Source organism: Gastrolobium bilobum, unplaced genomic scaffold, assembly GCF_033153095.1.
Source record: "Gastrolobium bilobum isolate Gb01-03AN ecotype WA unplaced genomic scaffold, APGP_CSIRO_Gbil_v1 utg29451, whole genome shotgun sequence".
NCBI classification, from domain to species: Eukaryota; Viridiplantae; Streptophyta; class Magnoliopsida; order Fabales; family Fabaceae; genus Gastrolobium; species Gastrolobium bilobum.
Genome location: NW_026895166.1, coordinates 73,916 through 98,001, shown reverse-complemented (window position 1 = coordinate 98,001; position 24,086 = coordinate 73,916). Strand labels below are relative to the sequence as shown.

The 24,086-nt window shown below is 34.0% G+C and overlaps 3 protein-coding genes across 4 annotated transcripts; all 3 read right to left on the bottom strand.

Moving 5' to 3' along the window:
- On the bottom strand, nucleotides 1–1,440 carry LOC133296772 (uncharacterized). Its single transcript, XM_061495830.1, has 2 exons — nucleotides 1,346–1,440; nucleotides 1–454 (listed from the first exon to the last, which is right to left on the bottom strand). Exons 1-2 carry the CDS (start codon nucleotides 1,414–1,416, stop codon nucleotides 1–3), a joined length of 525 nt encoding a protein of 174 aa, XP_061351814.1. The 5' UTR covers nucleotides 1,417–1,440.
- An 11,731-nt stretch (nucleotides 1,441–13,171) lies between these two features.
- On the bottom strand, nucleotides 13,172–15,467 carry LOC133296807 (uncharacterized). 2 transcript variants are annotated; one of them, XM_061495872.1, is made up of 4 exons: nucleotides 15,268–15,467; nucleotides 14,955–15,167; nucleotides 13,626–13,793; nucleotides 13,172–13,426 (listed from the first exon to the last, which is right to left on the bottom strand). In XM_061495872.1, exons 1-4 carry the CDS (start codon nucleotides 15,271–15,273, stop codon nucleotides 13,373–13,375), a joined length of 441 nt encoding a protein of 146 aa, XP_061351856.1. In that variant the 5' UTR covers nucleotides 15,274–15,467; the 3' UTR covers nucleotides 13,172–13,372. The 2 variants fall into 2 exon arrangements, with proteins under 2 accessions (XP_061351856.1, XP_061351850.1); XM_061495866.1 differs by lacking the exon at nucleotides 13,172–13,426 and having other exon boundaries at nucleotides 13,549–13,793.
- Nucleotides 15,468–23,045: 7,578 nt separating this feature from the next.
- Nucleotides 23,046–23,436, bottom strand: LOC133296761 (uncharacterized protein At4g04775-like). Its single transcript, XM_061495820.1, has 2 exons — nucleotides 23,266–23,436; nucleotides 23,046–23,198 (listed from the first exon to the last, which is right to left on the bottom strand). The coding sequence occupies exons 1-2, from the start codon at nucleotides 23,434–23,436 to the stop codon at nucleotides 23,046–23,048; spliced, it is 324 nt and encodes a 107-aa protein (XP_061351804.1).
- Between the last annotated feature and the right edge of the window lie 650 nt (nucleotides 23,437–24,086).

Here is a 24,086-nt window from a genome sequence, read left to right as displayed (position 1 = left end):
TTAAGCAGATTCCAATCCAGATATTTGCATTAGGCTATCATCATGTTGTCCCATTTCAGCAGAGGCAAACCTACCAAACCTTGACAACTGAGACTTAAACTCTACTTTCCCATTTGTACGCTTAGAATTTGACTTATTTGCTGCACTTATGCGGTGGAGACGACACCTGAATGAACCTTCATGAGTGGTTGGTGAACAAAAGCACATTGTAGAATGTGTACCTGATTTGCATTTGCTTTCGTTTAAGTTCAACTTCTCAGTTCCCTTCCTTATCACCTTCAATAATTCTTTTCCACAGTGATTCTGTTGCTTGTGAGAAGAAATGGATGTATTCTTGGAGGCTTTAAATGGTTTGCTTTCCATTACAATCTCCTTACCACTAGTCCTCTTTCTAATCAATGCTTTCAACAATTCTTTTCCTCCTTCACTTGATATATTCTGCATTTTGCTAGTTCTGATTCATAATAGCAAAGACACGCACAGAGTAATTGGCATATTGCTCAATAAATGGACAAAGAAAATATGGCCTATTTGACTACTGCTGGCTTCAGAAAATGATGATATCAAAAACAGAACATATGGATTAATGGTCATTCTCTATTGAATTCAATTATTCACCGTTCACATAACCAAATTGGACCAAAAAGAAAGAAACAAAACAAGAGAGAATTTGCTTCCATCTTTACTACTATCGGGGTGATTAAAAATGGAATTGGGACTTTCAATAAGATAGAAAATAACACATTTTTTATTTTTTTTTGGTGAAAGAAAATAACACATTTTATTGGGAAGTAACGTACAATACTTCTGCATGGGACAACCAATTTTACACAGATACCATGAGATTATCCAGTTCTTAAGAAACTGAGACAACCCAAATCAATTAAAAACAGTTGATCAATCCATGTGATTTTGATTTTAATTAACCAAACCCACAACTTAACTTTCAAGATCGTTGTCAAAAATCAAAATCAACAAATATATGTTGTCAGGCTTTCAATTAAAGCGAGAAATAACCACTACCTAGATGAATGAAACATTAATTTAGGATTTGGGTCTAATAGTTTGCATTAGTCGTCAACACAGGTGCACCAGATTACTGTAATGATTGTCAATTGTTCAGACAGAAATTGATTTCTTCACAGCAATTGCTCATACAAGTGCAATAAATTCTTAATCTTCAATCTTCAATTCTCAATTAATCTCTCTTTTAATCTTCAATCACGCATTAGAAATGGAACAGCAACACATAACCATTGGGAATTCAAGAACTACTACATACATCACACCAACACAAACCAATTGAAAGAACAGACAAATGAAGGAGCGGAGAAGAGTAACATACTGTGGTGAAGTGTTCTTGGAAACAGTCTTGGAATGAGAATCAAGGTCAAAGCTCTTCACTTGTGCTGCCATTGTTGATCACAGCACTCATTTGGATGTGAAAATCCAAGAACTCCAAGAGAAAGAGCTTAAAAAGAAAAATTAAAGTTGTGGGTAGGTTCAGATTAACAGAAAGGGATTCTTAAAAGGAAAAGAAAAAATTATATGAGCAAAACGAATCTTTTATTGGTATATCGTGTAGAGAGAAAAAGAAAGCTGAAGTGAAGGTGGTGAATGGATTACACGCTCTCATGCAAAATTTAATAACTCGACACCTGGACTTAGGAGTGAGTTGCACCACGTAATATCCAATGAAAATGAGAAGCGTATTCCTGACACTGAAGTGGATAATTAATTTGTGAAATTTGTGTATCTATCTTTGTCTATGTCTAACTGTCTCCACGTGCATTAAATAGTGATTCAATTATCATTAATAAAAAAATATAAAAATATAAAAATATAAAAATTTTACATTACCATTAGAAATTGTATTGTGAAATATCTAAGATAGTGTTGTCTTGAGAAGAGGGGTGAATTGATCTATATAAGAAAATTTAGAAATTTAAATCAATACTAAATTTTTAATAATATTTTTGACTAATAAAGAAAATAACAAAGAGACAATATAAATAATTACATGGGAAAAACTCCAAAAGAAGGGGGAAAAACTCATGATTCCAATATAAATACCTCTGTTCAATTGGGAGACAAACCTATTATTATGAGCCAAGCTTAATTCAAAGTATAAGAATAGAGTATATTACACACTTACATAAGAATTCACCCAAATCTACCTCTAGATTTAGGCACTTCAATTTACCATAGTAAATTGCGTCCCCATTGTTAAACCCCTGATAATTGTTAAATACATTTTTAGCTTAACTCCAAATTGAGGGGTAAAATAATAATTTAAAAAAAAATTCTTATCCAAAATTGAGGGGTAAAATAATAATTTAAAACAAAATCTTATCACCCAAAATTTTGATGTTTTCAGTGTAAGAAAGCAATATTCCACCCTCTCTTCTCCATTTCTTCTCTATTCTTGCTTCTTCTTCTTTTCTTGTTTCTTTTCTTTTCATTTGTTTCCTCTCCCACCAAACTTTAGACACCATTTTGAAAGTATGAAGAAAGTTTAAGGATTATCCATTTATTTTCTCTTGGAGGTATTATTTTGGGGGTGAGTTGAGGAAGGTGCTATAAGAGAAATGAGGTGCAACTCATTCCTTAAAAATTTGTTTTTTTTTAGCTCTTTTTAGATATACCCATCATTCCAAATTTAAAAGAAATCTATGTTTTTACATAGATTTTTTTTTTTTGGATACAATGTTTTTACATAGATTTGTTTAGAGTAAATGTATTCTAGAGCTTTGAGTATAAATTTAGGATGTTTACCTATCTCTGTATTATTCATTGTTATTTTACTATTAAATAATTTCTAAGTCATTGTTAAAATATTTCTGATGCTCAAATTTGGCTAAAACATAGCTCATTTGCTTATCCAGAGTCATTGGAAGTGCTTTAGTTGGTTCCTCAGCACTGTGAGTGGATAATGATTATGATGACATACTTTACCATTATTATTTTTTTAAATTTAGTTATATAATTATTGTTCAATATATCCATGGGGAAATAAATATTTTATATTGTGATTGGTTAAATTCTCATGTTCCAAATTCACATGTTATGGTTATTTTTACATAAAAGCATCGTGTTTATGATTTGTGATATTGAATATTATTTTGAAATGTTAGATACAAAATTGAATATGAGAAATTTTATTTAAAAGTATGAGATTCAATAAATTTATTTATCATTAGAAATAGATTGATTCAAACCAAAAGTTGATTTGTTAAAAAAATTATATATGTTTTTGAGATCCATTGTCGAATCCCATAGCCGTTAGTGGGAGTACTTGTCTAGGTGCATCTAGTTTGATATATGGATATTTTATTCCAGGAGGAGAGGGCTATCTGTTAGATGGAACCACCTCAAGGGAAATGTCACACTTTGGAGGAGAGGGCTATTAGCAAGATGGAGCTGCCAACGATGAGATATTATGATTTGACCTGAATTGAGAAAGGAGATGGCTTCCCGTTAGATGGAGTCACCCCTAGGGGAAAGTCCACCCGCGGGAGGAAAGGACTATCAACGTGGTAAGGCCTCCTTAGACTTGATTATCTCATGAGTGATCCCTACGTTATTAAATTATGGTTTTTATTTATTTTATTTTCTTGTTTTGTAAATGACATTTACATTACTTTGTGAACTTTTTATTTCTTTTTTTGTAAATGCATGTTTTATTGATTTTATTCATATTATGTATTTCAATTGTCCTAGCATGTTTATAACTCATATGCATAAAAAGAGAAAATCACTCGTGCGTATTATGTTTTCCCTTCTTGTTCATTGTGATTATTATGCCAACGTTGAGTGTGTGTGTGTGAATCCCCCTTTATTTTTCCACCAGAATTGTCAGGCAGCTTGATAATAAGTTGCTAGGAGTCGTAGCTCATCTTGTAGCTTTATTTGGATGGTCCGCACTTAGATAGGTAGTCTTTGATTTATTTTGGAGTTCTGAGCATGCTGTAGCTATGGAAAATCTGTTAGTGATATATTTTAGATTGTTTTAAGTTTCTAATATCTGGATTGTATATTTTATTATTGATGTTGTTGGTTGATGTTGTATACCTTGCATATCAGGTGTTGGATTTGTTTTCAGATGTTAAAAATACAAAGGAGACTCTGTCACAATTTCAGTAAAATTTAGAATATGAATTTGTTGGAATTTTCTTCTTTTATGAGACATTCTTTGTGGAAGATAGGCTTGCCAAGCTAGGGGTGTTTGGGTTACCTTAGCCTGTGCGCCAGTCATGACTCAGATTCGGGTTGTGACACTCTAAGTCAAAAATATAAAACCTCAATTATCACTGGATAATTGCTCTCATATTACCTACCTCAACAATAGCTAAAGCAAGAATAATATAAAAGACTTACCTTGCATGCTTCTAATCAGTAAGCAAATAGGTAAAAATCAAACCTAAGAGGTGGACTCAATGAATTTGTTTATACCTTGGTTGCCAAATTATTTTGAATGCGTCTTAAGAAGAAATATTCATAATAGTGAAATGTGCTTTTTCTCTTGAATGCTCACCCACACTCTGAAGTAAAACTTAAAGGATGATTATTATAGAGTTTTTCTCAAAAAAAAAAAAAATTGGTAAACTGAGGAAAAAGACCCACAACACAAACTATATAATAGAAATATGACGAGTTCTACAAAAAGAAGCTAAGTCTGTATAAAAAAAGACCAATTCCAGGGGGAGGGGAATTAAAAATAGACATATCTTTAGAGTTAACATTCACTAAAGGGAAATTTCGAAGCCAATCCGCGCAAAAGTTTCCTTCTCTATAAGTGTGACCTAGATGAACTCTCCAATCCTTTCTAATCCATGCCTGTATTCGAGAAACCAAATGTGTCTCGCGGACTCCGTCACCATTTTTGGTGAGCAAAGCAATTGCTGATTTAGAATCATTTTCTACTATTATGTTTCTCCATCCATCTTCTCAAGCCAATTCCAACCCTTTTAAAATACCCCAAAGTTTAGCAATTAGGGCGTTGCATCTCCCAATCCTATAAGCAAATCTTTTTATCCTTTGACCAGCTGCATTTCTGAGTACATCATCACAAGCTGGCAAGCCTTGAATACCTTTTGTTGCTTCATCAGTATTCATTTTTATCCAATTATCTTTTGGTGGAAAACCAAAGCATCCAAATTGGTCAAATCTGGATGAATGTTGCTAAACCTGTCAAAGGCATCCTGAATTTCCCTCACCTTTGCTTTGTATTGCTGGTTATTAGTTGGGGTTGAGGCATCATGGATCCTCTCATTTCTTCACTTCCAGGCAAGCCAACAAGTAGTGATAAATATAGTGCACCAAGGAATGTTATCTCTAACATTGTTTACCTGTGACATATTAAGCTATATCCACTCCCACAGGTTAACAAAAAAAAAAGAAATTATGCATGTTACTTGGGACCATAAAAAAAGAAATTATGCATGTTACTTGGAACCAAAGTTGTCCACACTCCAAGAATATATCTATAATCTCTTGATAGATGAATGCAAGTCTCACTATGATCCCAACAGATTGGGCAAGTTGGTGACCCAATGTTGAAAGAGCTAAGATGATTTTTTGTTGGAAGCTTATTATGAAGCATTTTCCAAAGAAATACCCTGATGACATGAAGGCCTTTCCATTTCTATATTTTCCTTCAAAGAGTTGAATTTTCCTGCTGACCTTCTGTTCTTTCAGATAGAATTTCATAGATACCCTTGACAGAGACTTTTGATGCATCCTTTAGATTCTAATGCATATGGTTAATTCCATCATAAGGATCGGGCAGTAAAATGCTTCAAATATGGAGCAATAAATCATTTGGGAGTCACCTTGATAGGTTATTCACATCCCATTGTCCATGGCTGTCTAAATAATCCATTAATATATTTCCAAATTCTTCCCAAGGAATCGGTTTTGAAGTTTTATCCATCAGCCTACCAACACTTTGAATCCATTTGTCTTTCCAAAAATTAATGTTGTTCCAAATCACCAATCTCCCATATTAGATAGTTTTCTAATTTATTCCACACGAAACAAATGAATTTCCAAAACCTTGAGTCACCATCTCTAGTTTTAAATATATCTGAACCCACTCTCTGCCCTCCATACTTAGCATGAAGAAATTGCATCCAAAGTTCATCCGTTTGACTGAATACAGCCCAAGCAATCTTCCCCGCAAAAGCCTCATTCATTAGAGTAATTTTTTTCAACCCCAAACCTCTAGCTTCCTTTGTCTTTGTAAGAGTTTCCCAGCCAACAAGATGCATTCTCTTTTTTTCCTCTGTATCCACCTAAATGAAACGTTCTGAAGTTTTTCCAATTCATGACACACTGAAAGGGGAATTTTGTCACACTGCGTTTGAAAGAAAGAGATTGGAGCCAGTTAGATTGGGTGAGAGTAATTCTCTCTGCTTGAGATAGACATTTTGCATGCAACCATTTATATTGGATTGGACTTTTTCCACTATATTAGCATATGCCTCCTTAGTGACTTTGCCATGCTTCATCCACACTCCTAGATGTCTGCCCACATTTCTAACCCTTTTAAAGCTATAGATCCTAGAGATTTCATCTGCTACATTATCAGGAGTATTTTTGGAGAAAAAAAATACTTATTTTCTATCCTAAAATTTCACCAAATAAATGCAGGCACTTCAACACGTTTTGGATTTGTTAAGGGTTAGCTTCAACAAACAACATCAGATCTTCCGCGAACGTCAAGTGAGAGATTGTTGATCATCCACTTCCTATTTTAATTGGACTCCATATACCCCAATCTACTGCAGCATTAATTAAATGGCTTAGTTTTTCCATGCCCATAACAAAAAGATATGGTGATAACAGGTCTCTTTGTCGAATCCCACGAGTAGGTTGAAAATCATTAGTCATTACCTCATTCCACAAAACACTAAGATTTGTAGTAGATATGGAAGCCATGATGATATAAATAATCTTATTTGGTAATTGTAGCTCATGCATCGTTCTCCTCATGAACTCCCAATTCAATCTATCGTATGCTTTTTCCAGATCCATTTTAATAGCCACGAATGGTTTTCTTTCCTCTCATTCAGTGCATAGAATGAATTAATTCTTGCACTATGACAATATTATCATGAACGTGCCTCTTTGGAACAAAGCTAGCTTGGACGAGGGATATTATCTTGGCCATTATGCTCTTTAACCTTTGCACTACAATCTTGGTCAGCAGCTTATAAATGACTAGACATAATGAGATGGGTCTAAACTGAGACATATGAGCATGGTTCTGAATTTACGGCATAAGGACTATCATAGTAGCATTAATTGTGGCAACTAGATCTGAATTATCCCATAACTTGACAATATGCTCAGATAATTGGTCCTTTATTCTATTCCAATTAGCTTGAAAAAAGCCAGCAGGAAATCCATCAACACTTGGTGCTTTAAAGGGGCCCATGTCAAATAAAACATTTTTTTATCTCCTCTTGAGTTGGGATTTTGGTTAACATTTGTAGATCATCAGGAAGGAGAGTTCGCCACATATGTTGGGAAGTTAGCCATTTTCTATTAGGGGTATCTTCTGTAAATAAATTGTGAAAGTAAATTGCAAGCTAGGTTTTTAAGATCTTCACGCTCATCAATCCAATGGTTGCTATCATTTTTCAGCCTCCAAATTTTGTTTGCATTTCTGTGGATAACTGTGTTCAGGTGGTAGAATCTTGTATTCTTGTTCCTATCCACAATCCATTATTGTCTAGACTTTTGAAACCAGAGTAGCTCCTCCTCCTTCAAGACTCTAGCTAGATGGTGTTGCATCTGATTTTCTTTAAGTTTTAGCCTAATAGAGTCATTTATCAACCTTTGATCTTGCATCTTCTCTAACTTTTTCATTAGATTTTTATTTTTCCTGTTAATATCCCCAAACACCTTTCTATTCCACTTCCTTAGGGCATGCACTAACGTGTGGAGCATGTAAGGAACATCAAATTCCTTAAACCAAGGATCATTGAGGAAATTCTAGAAATTTGGATGTTGTTGCCAAGCTGCAAGGATCCTGAATGATTTTTTTTTGTCTTTGGTTACTGTTGGCAAGCAGATTGAGTAGTAAAGGGTTGTGATCTAATTGAGTTATAGGAAGGTGAGCCACTTTAGCATCCTCAAACCCAATTCTCCAAGGAAGGTTAGCAACAATTTTGTCCAGTCTTTTATAAACTCTGTCAAGGTGACCCCACTTTGGTCCCTGCCAAGTGAATTTTGAACCTATGAAGCCCAAATGATCAAGTTGGCATTCCTTTAAAATATCTTTGAAACGTTGACATCTTGAGTAGTTTGGTGGTGATCCCTTTTTTTCCCCATATAGCTGCAATTTCATTAAAGTCCCCACCAATTTTCCAAGGCTCTGATACATTTCTGCTTATTGATTTTAATTCATTCCATAAGCAATGTGTTTGTGATTCCCTTGGACTAGCATAAATGGCTGTGCACAGAAAGCTTTGCCCATTGTTAAGAGTTATTTTTGTATGTATCATCTGGTCTGATTGGGTAATTGATTCCACTTGAATTTTGGATGATACCCACATGATCCAAATACCCCCAATAAACCCTTGAGCTTTTTCTACACATTTGCTGTCAAACCCATATTTCTTCATGATCGTTAAACCGGTATTACTATTGGTTCTTGGTTCCAATAAAACCACACAGGAAATCTGGTTTTGGCGCACTAAGCTTTTCAAAACTCTACTTAGATCCCTACCTACAGCTCCTCTAACAATCCAGAAAAAAATAGACAAAAATAAATTGAGAGGTGTTTACAGGGTTATAAAGTACATGTGTCTTCTCTTCCATGGGTGAACAGTTCCCATTTTGTTCATCAACTTCATTTTGAATTCGCACTGTACCATCTTGCTCCATTTCTTGGGTTATCAGGGCAGGAGGTCTTAGGGCCTGAAGGACATTAATTTTAGCTACTTGCTGATTAGCAACCAAGGAATCATTATTACCATCCTCACTTTGCTTTCTTTGGATTCAAAGGACCTAATTCCTGTTGATCACTTTCTGCTCTATTTTTTCATTCTTCTTGCTTGTTGAAATTCCTGACAGGTGAGAATTTTTGTTTGTCTCATACTTATGATTGGATCTAGTTATCCCACCATCCGAATATTGCAGGCTCCCTCTATTGTTGTCATCCTTGATTGTCTCATAATTACCTCCAACTAGCTTGAAGTCATTGTTAGTTTCCACCACATGATACTCATTCTTCAACTTTTTCCTTTTATTAATGCTGGATATTCTGGGTTGTGTACTATTGTCCTGCCAATTAGAGTTCACTTCTATTCTTACCGGATCACCTTCCATCTCCTGTTCGTTGATGTCTTTTCAAGCATAGTATACCTTGAAGATGCCATCCCTGATGGTTAAGATGCATGAATTCCCTCTTTTCCTTTTGGTGCTGATACATTGCTTCTGTTGTTTCTTTTCAGTTTGCTAACCAGCATCTAAGGTCCATATTTATTATCTGACTTTTGATCCACCACCTTTATTTCTTGTGTCTTTTTGGGGTCATCTTTTCTATCTTGTCCTTCCATATTCCTATCCTCAGATGATACACCAGTTCCTTGGGAGCATTTCTTTGGGAAATTTTCTATTCTATGACCTTATTGCCCACAAGAGTAGTAGACAAGATGTAGGCCTTTGTATTCAACTTGTTTAATTCTTCCCCCCAATTTGTACTCAGCCTGCAGAGGTTTGGTCAGGTCGAATTCGATACGCATGTGAGCAAATCTTCCTCTAGCCATTGATGCTTTTGCCGCATCAATTTTAATGAATTTTTCTAACCAATTGCCAATCTCTTTTAACAGCCCCGAATTAACATACTAGATTGGAAAGCCCGGCAAACGAAACCACGCTGTGATCCTAGCAATTGAAACACTTTTAAATTTGCACTAAATCCATTTTCCAATATTGTCATAATTTTTAAGAAAATTTTAGAAATTTTATTTATTAAGAATAGAATCAAAATTTTCAAAATAATTTTTCAAAAATTAACCTTCTAAATTAAATAAAATATAATCAAATCTTTCAAAATCAAAATTAATGTCAAATTAACTTTTTTTTTTTCAAAAAAAAATTAAGTTTTAAAAATCTATTTAGATTCTTATTTTTCAAAATTTTAAGATAATATAACCTTAGGCATTATTGTGATTCACCTCATCCAACCAGTACATGAAATTTAAAATTTTATTTTGCAATTTCGATATTCACGGTTTGACAGTTTTGTTGTATTCACTTCTTCATAATTCATCAAAAATTAAATCTTGCAACAAACTTTCAAAAGAATAAATAGTCTTAAAAGTTGGTTAGGTTTATTATAGGATGTTTTCCAATATTGATCACTTTTAAATTTTAATGAATTTTCCTAACCAATTGCCAATCTCTTTTAGATCTTGCTATCTTTTTTTTAGCTTAGATGATCAGAGCTGGCTTATATCCAATCTTCGGGTGGATATAGAAGATAGCAGGGGTGTACCTTGGCACATTACTTTTGCAGTAACAATTTGGCTAGCTTGGAAGTGGAGAAATGATAAGAAACATAGTAGTCAATATATCCATAATGCTTATAATCAGCATATTGTTGATAATCAAACATTTGAAATTTGGGCTGTCACAAAGAGAAAAGCAACTAGTGTGTCTTGCACAAGAAATGAGGAGGTTCCAATTGCATGGGAATATCCGGAGGTTGGCTGGGTAAAACTTAATACTGATGGAGCTGCCAAAGGTAACCCAGGCTGCTTGTGGGGGAGTTTTAAGAGATAGTACAGGACAATGGCTAACTGGTTTCTCCTATCGAGTTGGCCATTGTAGTGCTATTATGGCGGAATTATGGAGCATTTTAAAAGGAACTCAAATGGCTTGGGAAAATGGTTGGAGAAAGTTAGTAATTGAAAGTGACTCTTCAACAGCAGTCATGTGGCTTACTACAAGGGGTGAGCCAGCCTGTGAGTCTCATCTTGTTACTCGTATACAGGCATGGATGGATAGAGAGTGGTCAGTGATTATAAAACACACGTATGGAGAAGGAAACTATTTTGCGGATTGACTGTCAAACTTTCCTTTGGTGAATCCGAATCAAGAGGACTTTTGTATTTTCCCATCTTTTCCTCCTGGTATTTTCTTTTTGTACTTAGCTGATTTAAGTGATTTTGATAAAACTCGTTGTATTTGTCCCTTCTAGCCTGTTTTAGGGGTGTGTTTTCTCCTTTGATACCAAAAAAAGATGTTAGATAATTTGACTATACTTATTTGTTATCATCAAAATTAGATAAGAAATGAAACCCAACATATAGTTTCACTGCCATTTTAGCCTTCTCTTACGTCATTGTTTGTTTCATAAAAATAAAAATAAAAAAATCAATATCAAGTTTCATTGAGCTACCTTTTAAATCGTTTTTCCTACTGCCCATCATGATTTTTCAATCTCATATTGTTTGAGGGTGAAAAAACATAAAAAAGAGAAAATAAAAATAAAAATCACATTATTATACTATTATATGCCAACGGAAATTAGGACAACAACCAAAATGAGATGTTTTGGCATTTTTTTATTGAAATTTCATGTTTTCAAAAAAAATTCAAAATGTCATTGATAAAGTTTCAAATTGGCTACGGGGGACACTTTTTATCACGTGACATAGCGATCAAGATCCGTTCACATAGCAAGACGTCCTGTAGGTCTAACAGGTTCAGGACCAATTGTGTCGGACGAGTCTCATGATCCTGCCCCATCGTGGCCCTCCCTACAGCACCCGATATATACATTCATTCTTTTACAAATTCTTGTTGGGATTTTCTTCCTTGATATTGATGGGCTACACATTCCAATGTAATATTGGAATGTTGAATACTACAAGTCTCCATGCTTAGGAACTTCACTTAATAATTATAGAAAAATTTAGACCATTAAAAAATTGCTAATATTGATGTGCCACCCACCTCATCTAGTTTGGAATAAATGTGATATTGTTTATGTTAATATTAAATTATATAACTTAGTCTTTTACTCAACCCTCCTAGAAAAAAAAACTTTAAACTTTTAATTAAATTTTTTAACTTAATTATGTATATTTTTTTACAATTGATTGTTTTTTATTTTTTTAAACTTTAATTTTTTAATGGAAAAACTTTATTTTCATCCACTGTGGTTTTGTGATTTATCACTTGACCCTCTGTGATTTTAAACTTATCAATTAGACTCATTATACTAAGATATTTTGTTATTTAACCTCCTATGGTCTCAAATTTTCACTTAGATCCTTTATGGTTACAAAATTTTTCATTTAGACATCTTGTGATTTAAAAAATAAAAATTTAAAATAAATTTTCTCTCTTTTTTATTTCATATCCTCATGTGATGCATTTATGGTTTAAAAAATATTTAAAGTTATTTATTCTGAAATTAATTTATAAATTATCTTAATTTTTTTTATATTTTCAATTAAAAAAATATTATTTAAGATAATTTAAATATGTATCATCAAAACAAGGTATTTACTTTCTTTAGATAATTTTATAATGATATCGGGTAAAAACTAGATCAAATAAAACAATATTTGATTTGAATTTATTTTCTTGATAAAAATGAGTGAATTTTAAAAAAATCATTTTTATTTTTTAAACCCTAAATGCATTAGGTGAGGATATAGAATAAAAAGAGAGAAAACATTTATTTTAAATATTTATTTTTTAAAAAATTTATTTTTGTAACCACAAGGGGTCTAAGTGAAAATTTTTCTAACCACAAGGTGTCTCTAGTGAAAGTTTGAAACCACGAGGGGTTAAATGATAAATTATTTAAACACAATAAATTTAAGTGGTAAGTTTAAAATCCCACGAGATCAAATGATAAATCACAAAACTACAATGGATGAAAACAAAGTTTTCGCTCTTTTTAATTTTACCTAAATTAAAAGGTATTTTAATATCAGATGAAACACTTGCAAGTTAGTAAACCGGAATTCCAGCGTTTCATCGCGTAGTCATTCAGTCAACATAAAGAGTTTAACAGGGAATATTCAAAGAATTAGCTGATATGAACAGATGAACTTTTTTTAACACTTTTTTTTTTTTTTTTTTTTTCATTTCTCTTCGCACAACTTTTGAAACCAAAGTACCAGCCCTAACAATGGCACCCCAAAGTACATGAAAGACAACGAAAAAGTGAAAAAATAAACCTCCCTTACATTGGCAAGAAGACATTCCCTTAATATTCATGACTATAATAACAAACTTCTTGGACCAAAAATATACTGCTTTTACATATGCATCATCCAATTGAAGAATCTATCCCTCTATTTCACGTATATGTACGTTGGCTTCTCGACCACTTCTCCGGGTTTCATGCAATGCAAGTTGGTAACAAGCAACTAGAAAAGAAACACAACCTTCTCTTCTGCATTAAAAAAAAAAAAAAATAATAAATTTGAGAAAGAGAACACAAATTATTAGAAAAGGAACCTAATCAAGACTTTATCAAAAGATGCAAAAACATTGAGCAAAGAGTAGAAAAATTAGGAAAACGAAAGTAATCAAAGACCAACTAAAATCTCAGTTTTATAGTGAAAAAGTAAAAGGTGTGTGTGGGGCTTGACCTTTTTAGCTTTTGCATAAAGAAGCCCTGGTGAGATCTGGTACAAGTCCTCATCAACAGGTTTTGGGGTAGACCTTGGCAATGCAATTGGGCTGGGTGAATCAATATCCATATCACTGACCCAATTCTTCTTTTTTGTTTCTTTTTCATGCTGGTCACGCACCTTGGCCTGCAATTTCACCAAACACCTTTATGAACCCAATTAATGCTTTACATAAAGTCATCTTTGAATCTACGTGTCTCTCTTCACACACGAAAGCTTATCTAGCAAAGTTATGCCATATTATAATAAAAATTTCATTTACTTTTTTCTTAGTTTATTGACATATAAATTGTAATTAATATGAGCAAAGCAACTTTGTCATGATTAAATACAAGCGCCTCTTGCCCCGTGAACAAGTTCCCGTGTTAATAATTTCTCACGCTGTGTGATGCGTGAATCATGGATGTTATTCAATAACTAGGAGGCCCCACTGTGAAGTGTGGCCAACCATCCATAGAGAAAGCAGTAACAAAGGCAAAGTTGCTTTCTTTCTCACTACTCACGGTCTAACCCTATTAGTATGGCTATGATGCTGAACTTTGTGTTCGTAATGAAATTGAAATAACATATATGGCACACCCATATCACATCCCCATTTAAGTCTGTGTATCACCATCACGTGATACTTGTACAAATATTTTATATATATATATATATATATATATATATATATATATATATATATATATATATATATGAGAATTAAATACGTAATTCAATACAATCTATTCAAATCCCTCATCACTGGACCAATTCTAGCAGCTTTACTTGTATAAATATATATACAATACAAGACGCGCAATTGGCAGTATGCATTCAAATCGTACACAGTTCTTACGAATTGAACGTGCACATTTCATGTGCACATTTCGCTTGCATTAGATTAGTAAATAATTTTTAAAACAAATTAAATCAGTAATATTTTTTATATTTTGCATTGCATTGGTAAAAAATCCCAATTACATATGTATGCAAATCAACCAAAACAGTAAATATACCAAAAAAATAAAAAATTCAAAGCACTTCTTTTTGTAATAACAAGAGTTTATTTTCTGTATCAGCTAATCAAGTAAAATGTCATCACTCAACTCTCAAAAAGTTAAAAAAATTGGTAAGCAAAGACATAACTTTATTATATCTTTTGTCATCTTAGACCACTTAGCCATAAAAAATGTTAATATTATATCACAAATTAACTTAGGCAAATGAAGTGTTTTATTATATTTCTTCAACAAATTTCACCAAAAACAGAGAGAAAAATAAGAGAAGTTTTGGTGACATGTATACCCTTCTGCGAGGAACAACGATCATGGCTGGTGTGACAACATCATTCTCATACAAGTCCCCTGTAACGTAAAGGTCACGGTCCTCAGACTCAGAGTAACTATAGCGTAGCAAACCAGCTTGCCTCGCTGACTCAAAGCACTCTGTGAATGGGAGGTTGTCATTCCAATCCCAGCTTCCAAATGCTGGTATATGACTCCTCTTGTAGTAGTATTCCTATTAATTGAAAAACAAAGAAACCATTCAATAATAATTCACATAACCAAGCATAGCAAGAAGATGAAGGTTAAACAAGTAAAAAACCAAAAAGACCTACTTCCATTGCAGCTGAACAAGAGATAAGTGATAGATCAAGTCTCGAAGAATGGTTTGAAAATGGGCTTATCTTTGTTCTGTGTCTGAGCGTGGTTTTGCAAATGGTTTAAAAAGAGAAGAATGCATGTGATAGTGTGACAAGCAGAAAGAAGGAGGAGAGAGAATAAAGTTTGGGGTGATGGGGTGTGGGATCTAAAGCAAAATAACCTTGTTATCCACACACACACACACACACACAAAAAGAGAGCAAAATAACCTCTAATTTGAATAGAAAAGAAACCAGATAACGAAGTTTCACAGTACAAGACAGAGCGACAGAGAGGTAAGATATAAGGAGAGCAGAGACCGAGAAAGTGAAAAGACGGGCTAAGCCATTAGAATTTTTCTAATTTAGATAGTTTGTATTAATTTATGTGTTTAATTTATATCATTATCATTGTATCAAAAAATAAAAGGAAGCAGGTAGGTAGGTAGGTTTCTTTTGTTATGGTAGTTTTAAATTTGTTCTTCAACTTTTTAGTTAAAGTGATCAATATATAATTTCTCACCGTGGCTGTTTTTATAATATTTGGATTGATTTGTTATATATATGAACAACGTCAATTTAACTATTATAGTTTTAGTTGCTATTTTATTTATATTTAATAACCTTAACATATTAATTATTTGAGTCATTAAAAATGAGATTAATAATTAAAATGATTCTTGGCAAAACATTGTGTGGGACAAAATTAAATTGAACCATAACACCTTATAGAGTAAGAGTAAATAGAAAAAGTTATATTCTAACTAACTACTATAACTAGAGATGTTAATAAGTCAAATGGTTTATTAGAGGCCTATTAAAAGGCCTGATTTCTAAGCCTTCAACCTTCACTTGTATTTTTTAATAAAATAATACAAATACAACAATATGAATGACTAAATTATTTTAATATATAAATATAATTTTCTGAAAATATATTAAACATAAGTTTAAATTAATTCATTTAAATATATTAAATGTGAATCCGAATAATTTCATAAAACACACTTACATATAACAGTATAATACATATTTAACGGAAGAGTAAGAATGATGTTTATTTTGTGTGTGTAAATTTTTAATTTACTTTAAATTAAATTTATAATAAAAAAATCAATATAATTTGATTCAATTAATTTTTTAAAAATATAATTAAATTGTCAATATTTTCGATTAAGGTTTCAGTTATTATACAAAGTAATTACAACCTATAATTTACAAAATGTAATACATTATTTTTGAAAATTTAATAAGCTTGATAAGACAGAGCAAATTTTTTTTTTTTTTTTAAATAAGTCATGTGAAACTTATAATTTTACTAATATCAAGCTAATAAGTCATACGAGACTTAAAATATTTTAGATAAATCTAACATATTTAAATTAAAGTCTGGGTTGTGCCGAATTATTTGTCCCCCATAGCTGTACTTTTTGACATAGTAATAAATACTCCATCCAACCACTTAATATCAAAACTGAGATCATGATTTCAAGAAAAGTGTTAGAAAGAGAATTGTTGATGAGCTCAATATTCTACCTCGACAAAACCTGATGCGAATTAGTGTATATTAAACCTTGACACGTAGCTAGGTTATGTGAAAAAATTTACATTATATTTACAAATTTTTTATTTTTAAATTCTTCAAATTACATTATATTAGAGGTATTATATTTTAGCACACAGTGTACTACTCATAATATATATATAATGAGTTTTATAATTCTCATGTAACATGAGAATTAAAATCTCATGTTGTAGAGATAAAAAATATGTGGGACTCATATGTTAGAAAAAATTATGTGTAGGACTCATATCAGCACGAAAATCGAAGAATGTGTAAAAAAATTTCAATTCTCATGTTAAATGAGAATTATAAAACCTATATATAATTTATAAGAATTGATAAAAAGATATTATAAATATAACTGTCTCTTATATATATTTCTTTTCTTTTCAAATTTCAATTATAAACATCGATATACGGAGGGTGACCTTTTGGCTTTGTCAAATTTGTTTATGAACAAATGCACATCCCAATGCATGAGAAAAGGACCAATGGGGGTATATTAGTTCCTTTAGTGGGACTTAAAGGCCATCTTGCTGGTGATGGTTTTGGCTTTTTATCCCCACACGCGTACCAGGGGCGAACTTAGTGCTTTGTGCAATGTCGAGTCAGTGTGTGTGTCGATTCTCGTGACACCTTGTTATTGCTCTAATAGCAATCTGGACCAACACTGAGTTAAAAATTGCAGAGGCCATTTAATAGGTCAATAACGATCGAGAGCAAGGTTACGGTATTACAGTAAAGACTAGACACGTTTTTGGAAACTCAAAACAAAATAATAAGAAAAGGCTAACAAACATGCGTAGAGATATGATAAACAACGACATATTTGATTCTTAAAAGCTGTTAAGTTGACCTCTGAACATAAGGTTACCCAATAGATGGTGCGTTCTGGGAAGATATAATATGAAGAGAAACAGATGAAAGTTATCTCTACTTCTCTCATTTGTTTTGTTTTTTTAAATATTTGTCCTTTTTAAAGAATATAATTTTATGTCATTTTAGATTCTAACCGTTAATTTTCATCAATCAATGATTATAATTTATTGCGAATTATTAATAAGTTTGACTCAATAAATTATAAATGTTGATTTCCATCAATCAACTATTAAGATCTAAAATTATATAAAGTTATATCTTTTAAAAGGACAAATATTTTCTCTTTATTTAAAATAGAGTAAATATCATTTTTGATCCCTAACAAAATCTCACGAGGGCCCAATTAGTCCCTAGCAATAAAAAAGGTCACTCGCAGTCCATGTATTATAAAAAAATATGCCATGTTAGTCCTTCTGTTAGTTGGCATCCAACGACCAAACTAACGTTGCACATGTGGAATGTTAATTTGCTGAGTCACGTTAGTCACACTCCACGGTGGACATTAGGACGACGCCGTTCTGAACATGAATTGCTAAACCATGAGTAATAAGAAGCAGACAACGTCGTTTAGCAACAATACCCATCCTCAACCTTGGTCTTAACTGATTTGACACACTCACACAACTGTTTACTTCTGCATAACCCCCTTTTACTCGTGAGTTACATTATCGGTGAACATTGTGAGGTATGGTGGTTTCTGGGTCAACATCGCATGTGCACTTGCAAGGATTTGGAAGTGGGCTGGTTGTTTGGTGGTAGATTAGAAATACGATTGTGGTCGTTAACTGGTTCCAAAAAGGTATGTGCATGTAAGACTTTGTTTATTATGTGTGGTACCCCCTCACAATGGTTCATTAATTTATGTTTAATATGGTCCCCCATGTGTGGTCCCTGCTAAAGTTATGGTTAGGGTTTTAAAAGTACAAACCCTGTTGCATGTGGTCCCTTTTTGAGTAATGTATTTGCAATTTGTAGTGTTTTGTGGATCCAAGTGTTGGGTAAATCAATTGCATGGCCATTTCTAAAAGCTGTATGTTTTTGTCTGTTGCCATATTTTTGTGTATATTTGTCCCCGAGTGTTCAATAATATAGTAAAGTTAATGTTGTATTACAAAACAGTTCTAGTGTGAAATAAAATTGTGAGGTAATATGCTAGTGTAAAATAATGCAATGTGGTCTTTTTTTTTACAGATGGATCAATATATAGTGATAAGATATCATCATGGGGGGGTATTGGTGAGGAATGATGAAGGGAAGCTTACGTATGTAAATAGACTAGTGGATGATTTACCTGAGATGTATGCTGATTATGTGAACTTGTGTGACCTTGAAACTCTGTTCAAGGAATATGGATAAGAAAAATGTAGACAGATGTTGTGGCTTAAGCCAAATGAGTGTGATTTAGAGGTAGGTTTAAGACCTTTTCATAAAGACTCTGACATTGTAGAAATGGTTAAGGCTTCCTTAGCTAATGGGAACAAGGTAGATATTTATTTCGAAGATTGCATTGCAATTCCTGATATTGTAGCACTCGCACCTACAGAAGGGAGTGATATGTTAGAGTATGAAAGTGGTGATGATGAAAGGGTGTATGGTGATTCAGTTGGTAGTGGATCTGACTTGCATATGACCTCTGGTGATGGATATGATACTGGAGATGGCAATGGATTGTCTAGTAAGTCATACGACAGTGTAGAGGATGAGTCATATAAGCCTCATTCCCCAGGTTATGAGAACCAAACAGAGGATGAAGAGGAGTATGTTTCTATACCTCAGAAGACTGGGAAAAACAAGTCTAATTTAAAGAAGAAGAAAAAGCATGTTAAGCAGCATAATTGGGGGGGAAATGGAATAGGAGGACCAACAAATATCATTTGAAAAAGATGGGTATGGATATAATTCTGAAGAGCTGAAGCCTCCTCCTTCAAGCGGTCATGAGGAGGTTGAAAGACTTGTGTTTCCAAAGTTTAATGAAGAGAATACATTTGGTCATGTCCAATTAGAGCTTGGAATGAAGTTTGTGAGTTTAGAGCAGTTTAAAAATGCTGTGAAAGACTACAATATTAGTCTTGGGAGATAATTTAAGTGGGTTAAAAATGACAAGATCAGAGCATGGGCTAAATATAGTAATGAAGACTGTGATTAGATGATATATTGTGCCTGGAACAACAAATTGACTTCTTTCCAAGTGAAAACATTTAATGACTCACATTCTTGCTGCAGATTATTCCAAAATATAAGGGCCAACAAAGATTGGGTTGCAAAAAAATTAGAGAAAATGATGGTGACTCGGCCCAACATGACAAGGGCCGAAGCTTATGAACATTTGAAAGAGGAATATAAGGTCCATGTACATTTAAAGAAAGTTAGCAAGGCACTTCATAAAGCCAAAGGCAGAATTGAAGGTTGTGAGAAAGAACAATATGCAAAATTAAGAGACTACCTAGCAGAGCTTTTAAGAAGCAATCCTGACTCCACTTGCCAGATGCAAGTTATACCCCAACCTGACCCTCAAGCCCCCCTAATATTTTTAAAAATGTATATATGTCTTGATGCCTGTAAGAAAGGGTTCAAAGCTGGTTGCAGGCCATTAATTGGCCTGGATAGTTGTTTTTTAAAAGGATACTATGGAGGACAGTTGTTGAGTGCAGCGAGAGAGGATGCAAACAGGAGCTTTTATGTAATTGCTTATGCAGTGGTTGACAGTGAGACCAAAGAAAACTGGAAATGGTTTCTGACTTTGTTACAAGAGGACATTGGGAACCATGGAGTCTACGGTTGGAACTTCATTTCTGATCAGCAGAAGGTATGTTTTTAATTGGCTTTCTTTGGTTTTATATGCTTAATTTATAGTATGCTTTTTGTTAAATTTGATTGTGTTGTTTGACATATGTATGCAGGGTTTGATACCAACTTTGTAGGTCATGCCTGGTGCACACCATAGGTATTGTGTGCAGCATGTGTGGAAGAATTTCATCGAGCAATGGAAGAATAAGGCCATCAGGCGCATTATTTGGGAGTGTGTAAGGTGAAATATTGTACCACAATTCCAGAAAGCTATGCAAAGATTGAAAGGTTTAAATGAATAGGCTTGTAAGTATCTAGAAAAGATTGATCCCTCTTGTTGGGTGAAGGCTTATTTTAGTCACTGGCCCAAGTGTGACAACATAACAAACAACATGGCAAAGGTTTGGAATGCCAAAATTCTAGGTTACAGGTCTAAGCCAATAATCAGTCTGTGTGAGGAACTGAGGTGCTACATCATAAGAAGGATGACAACATATCAAAGGATTCTTGGAACAGTTATGGATAAAATTTCTCCTACACAACAGAAGAAGCTTGATCAATTGAAGGTGCTAAGCAATTCATGGAAACCTACATGGACAGGAAATTTACATCAAGATATATATGAAGTCAGTGGAAAAGGTGAGAGGGTTGGAGTAAATCTAACAACTCAAACATGTGCATGCAATGTCTGGCAGCTGACTGGACTGCCATATGAGCATGTAATTGCAGCAATCTGTCATAAGAATGAACCTGCTGAGAATTATGTGCATCAATGGCTTACAGTGGATGCTTTGCATGCCACTTATGCACACACATTGAACCCAATTAATTCTGACCAGTATTGGCCTTCTTTTGCTGAACCTAAACCTATTCCTCCACCATTGAAAAGGCCAACTAGACGACCCAAGAAACTCAGGAGAAAGGATCCAAGTGAGGAACAAGGTAGAAATGCCAAGAAAGTGAAAAGGACATATGCTGCTAAAAGTCCTAAATGTGGTCAGCTTAGTCACTATGTTAAGACGTGTAAGGGACCAGCAACAAATAAGAAAGAGAAGAGACCATCAGCTCCAGCAAATCCAATCAATGTCCATATACCATCAAGACCTGAAGAAGAAATACCTCTAAGTCAAGGAGGCCCTGCAGTAGCTAATTCTCAGCCATATGAAGAAAGCTTTAGAGGTAGCAGCCCACCACCTTCAAACCCACCACCGGTAGCTGAGGTTGTGTCCAATGAAACTATAAATGCAACTAGCAGTGGCACAAGGAACAGATTAATGGCCTTCATGTCCACACCTGGTTTTAAGCCACCAAGGCTAGCTTCAAGGAAATGAATTGTAGGCACTTTTTTTTTGTATAGCCAACTCTGGACAGACCATTATGAATTGTAGGCCCTTTTTTGTATTAAAGGCCATTACGAATTATAGTATGCTTTGTATTACAGGCCAATATGGTTGTATTCATCAGGCCCTTTTTTTGTTTAACTTAGGAATTATTGATTAGTCATTTGGCTATATTTTGTAAATAGGTACTGATTGTTGACATATATAATGAAATGATATGTATGGTTTCACAACTCATTTGAATGGATAATGGGTATTACAATCTGGTGTGTATTACTTATTGACAAGTCATTTGACAAGTTCTTGTTGACATATGTACCTCTAGTTTTTTTTGCAGTTGTCATTAGTATGTACACTTCAGGAATTACAAATTGAACATTTTTTGTGAATTTCATGTTTGTTTTATACATGACAGAACAAATTTATTTTGATGTAGTGCGTAAGTCGAATCAATGCAAGAACATAATAGCCTTTGCTATAATTGCTCAATTTCCATGGTTCCAAGCATGATTAGTCAATTGCAGCAATTGACTTGATTAGCACAAACACTAGGTAACCTTGTCTATGGCATAAAAACAGATGTTAGATGACACAACTACTCCAAGGATGCAACTCATCCTTGTGGGTGGAGATTATTGCAACTTTCGTCATCATGTTCCAGGTTGCATCTTAAACATGAACCATTATGGAGGTTAGCCATTTATCTGCCTTTGTTGCTGGAAGAGCAATTGTGCTTGCTGTACTAATCACTGGGTGCTTAAAAAGTACTTCATGTCATATGGTTATTGTCTTAAAAATCAACAGGGACCAATTTTATCATGTAGTTATGTGACAATTGTTAACGAACTACCTCAACCCAACTAAAGTTTGAGCACATACACAAAGCAAAAAGAATAAAAATTGAAACCAAAAAAGGAAAGCCATGTAAATCAACTTTCTTATTCATTTAAAACAATACTCATTACATAGATGCATTTCAGCCAACTTACACAGGGTACATTTTCTTCCTATATTCCCCTACTTCCAACATAAATACATATGATGACCAGACCAACAATGGTAGCACCTAAGACCCTAGCTGACCTACAAACATGCCTATATTCCTTCTCCATCCTATCTAACTCTGAAACCATCTTCAGTGAGAGCTCCTTTATCTTTCTTTCAAGCTCCTTCATCTTCACTTCTTACTTATTCAGCTTCATGTCCACATACTTCAACTTGAATTCCATCTCAGCTACATCCAACTCCACCTTGTTTATTCTTCCTTCTTCCAGCTCCATCCTTTCGTTACATACATCATCCACCCATCTAAAAAAACCACAATATGACTTCTTCTCCTGCCACCAAAAGAAACAAGTAGCGCATAAGTTTGAACTTAAATCAAAATAGATTACAATTTTATACCTTGAAATTTGAGCACCCAAAGAATGCTCTGTTTGGGTTTCTGCCAGTCGTGGAGGTATACACAATAGTTGGCCTCCCACATTTACACCTTCGACCACCATTCCTTGCAAAGGATATACCACCAATTGAAGAGCTTCCACTCGAGCCCCCTTTGCCAGAAGAAACACTCATTTTCTCCAACTACACTGCGGGTTAAATTTCAGTTCTATTGTGTGCTTTTGCATACTTGAAGGCGAGATTGATTTGCGGAAATTTTAGCCCTAAAATTTGTTAGGGTTCTGAATGTCAATTTCACGACCAACGTTCATGGTTTACCAATGCATGCTCAGAACGGTGCCGTCCTAATGTCCACTGTGGAGTGTGACTAATGTGACTTAGCAAGCTAACTCTCAAAAGCATTTGTCCAAATTTTTACCATGGCCATAGTTTTGCTATAACATTGCCTTTCATTAAGCGGCATGCATGTCCCCCTTCAAGGTGGTATATGGCCGCAAATTGCCCTCACTATTGGACTATGTTCCCACTACAGTAACACTTTTGGAGGATGGTTCATTACTCCTTAGAAGACATCTAGTGGTCTAGCAACTCAAAACTAACTTAGAGAAGGCTCAGCAATATATGAAACAAGAATTAAATGTACAGAGGCGAGATGTGCAGTACAAGTCGGGTGATCTAGTGTGGGTTCGACTTCAACCCTATAAGCAGCAGTTAATGACCCTTCATAGTCCCAACAAACTTGGTTGTCATTACTTTGGACCTTTTTCCTATTGAAAGGAGAGTAGGCAAGGTTGAATATGAAATTGCAAATTCTATTTAAAAAC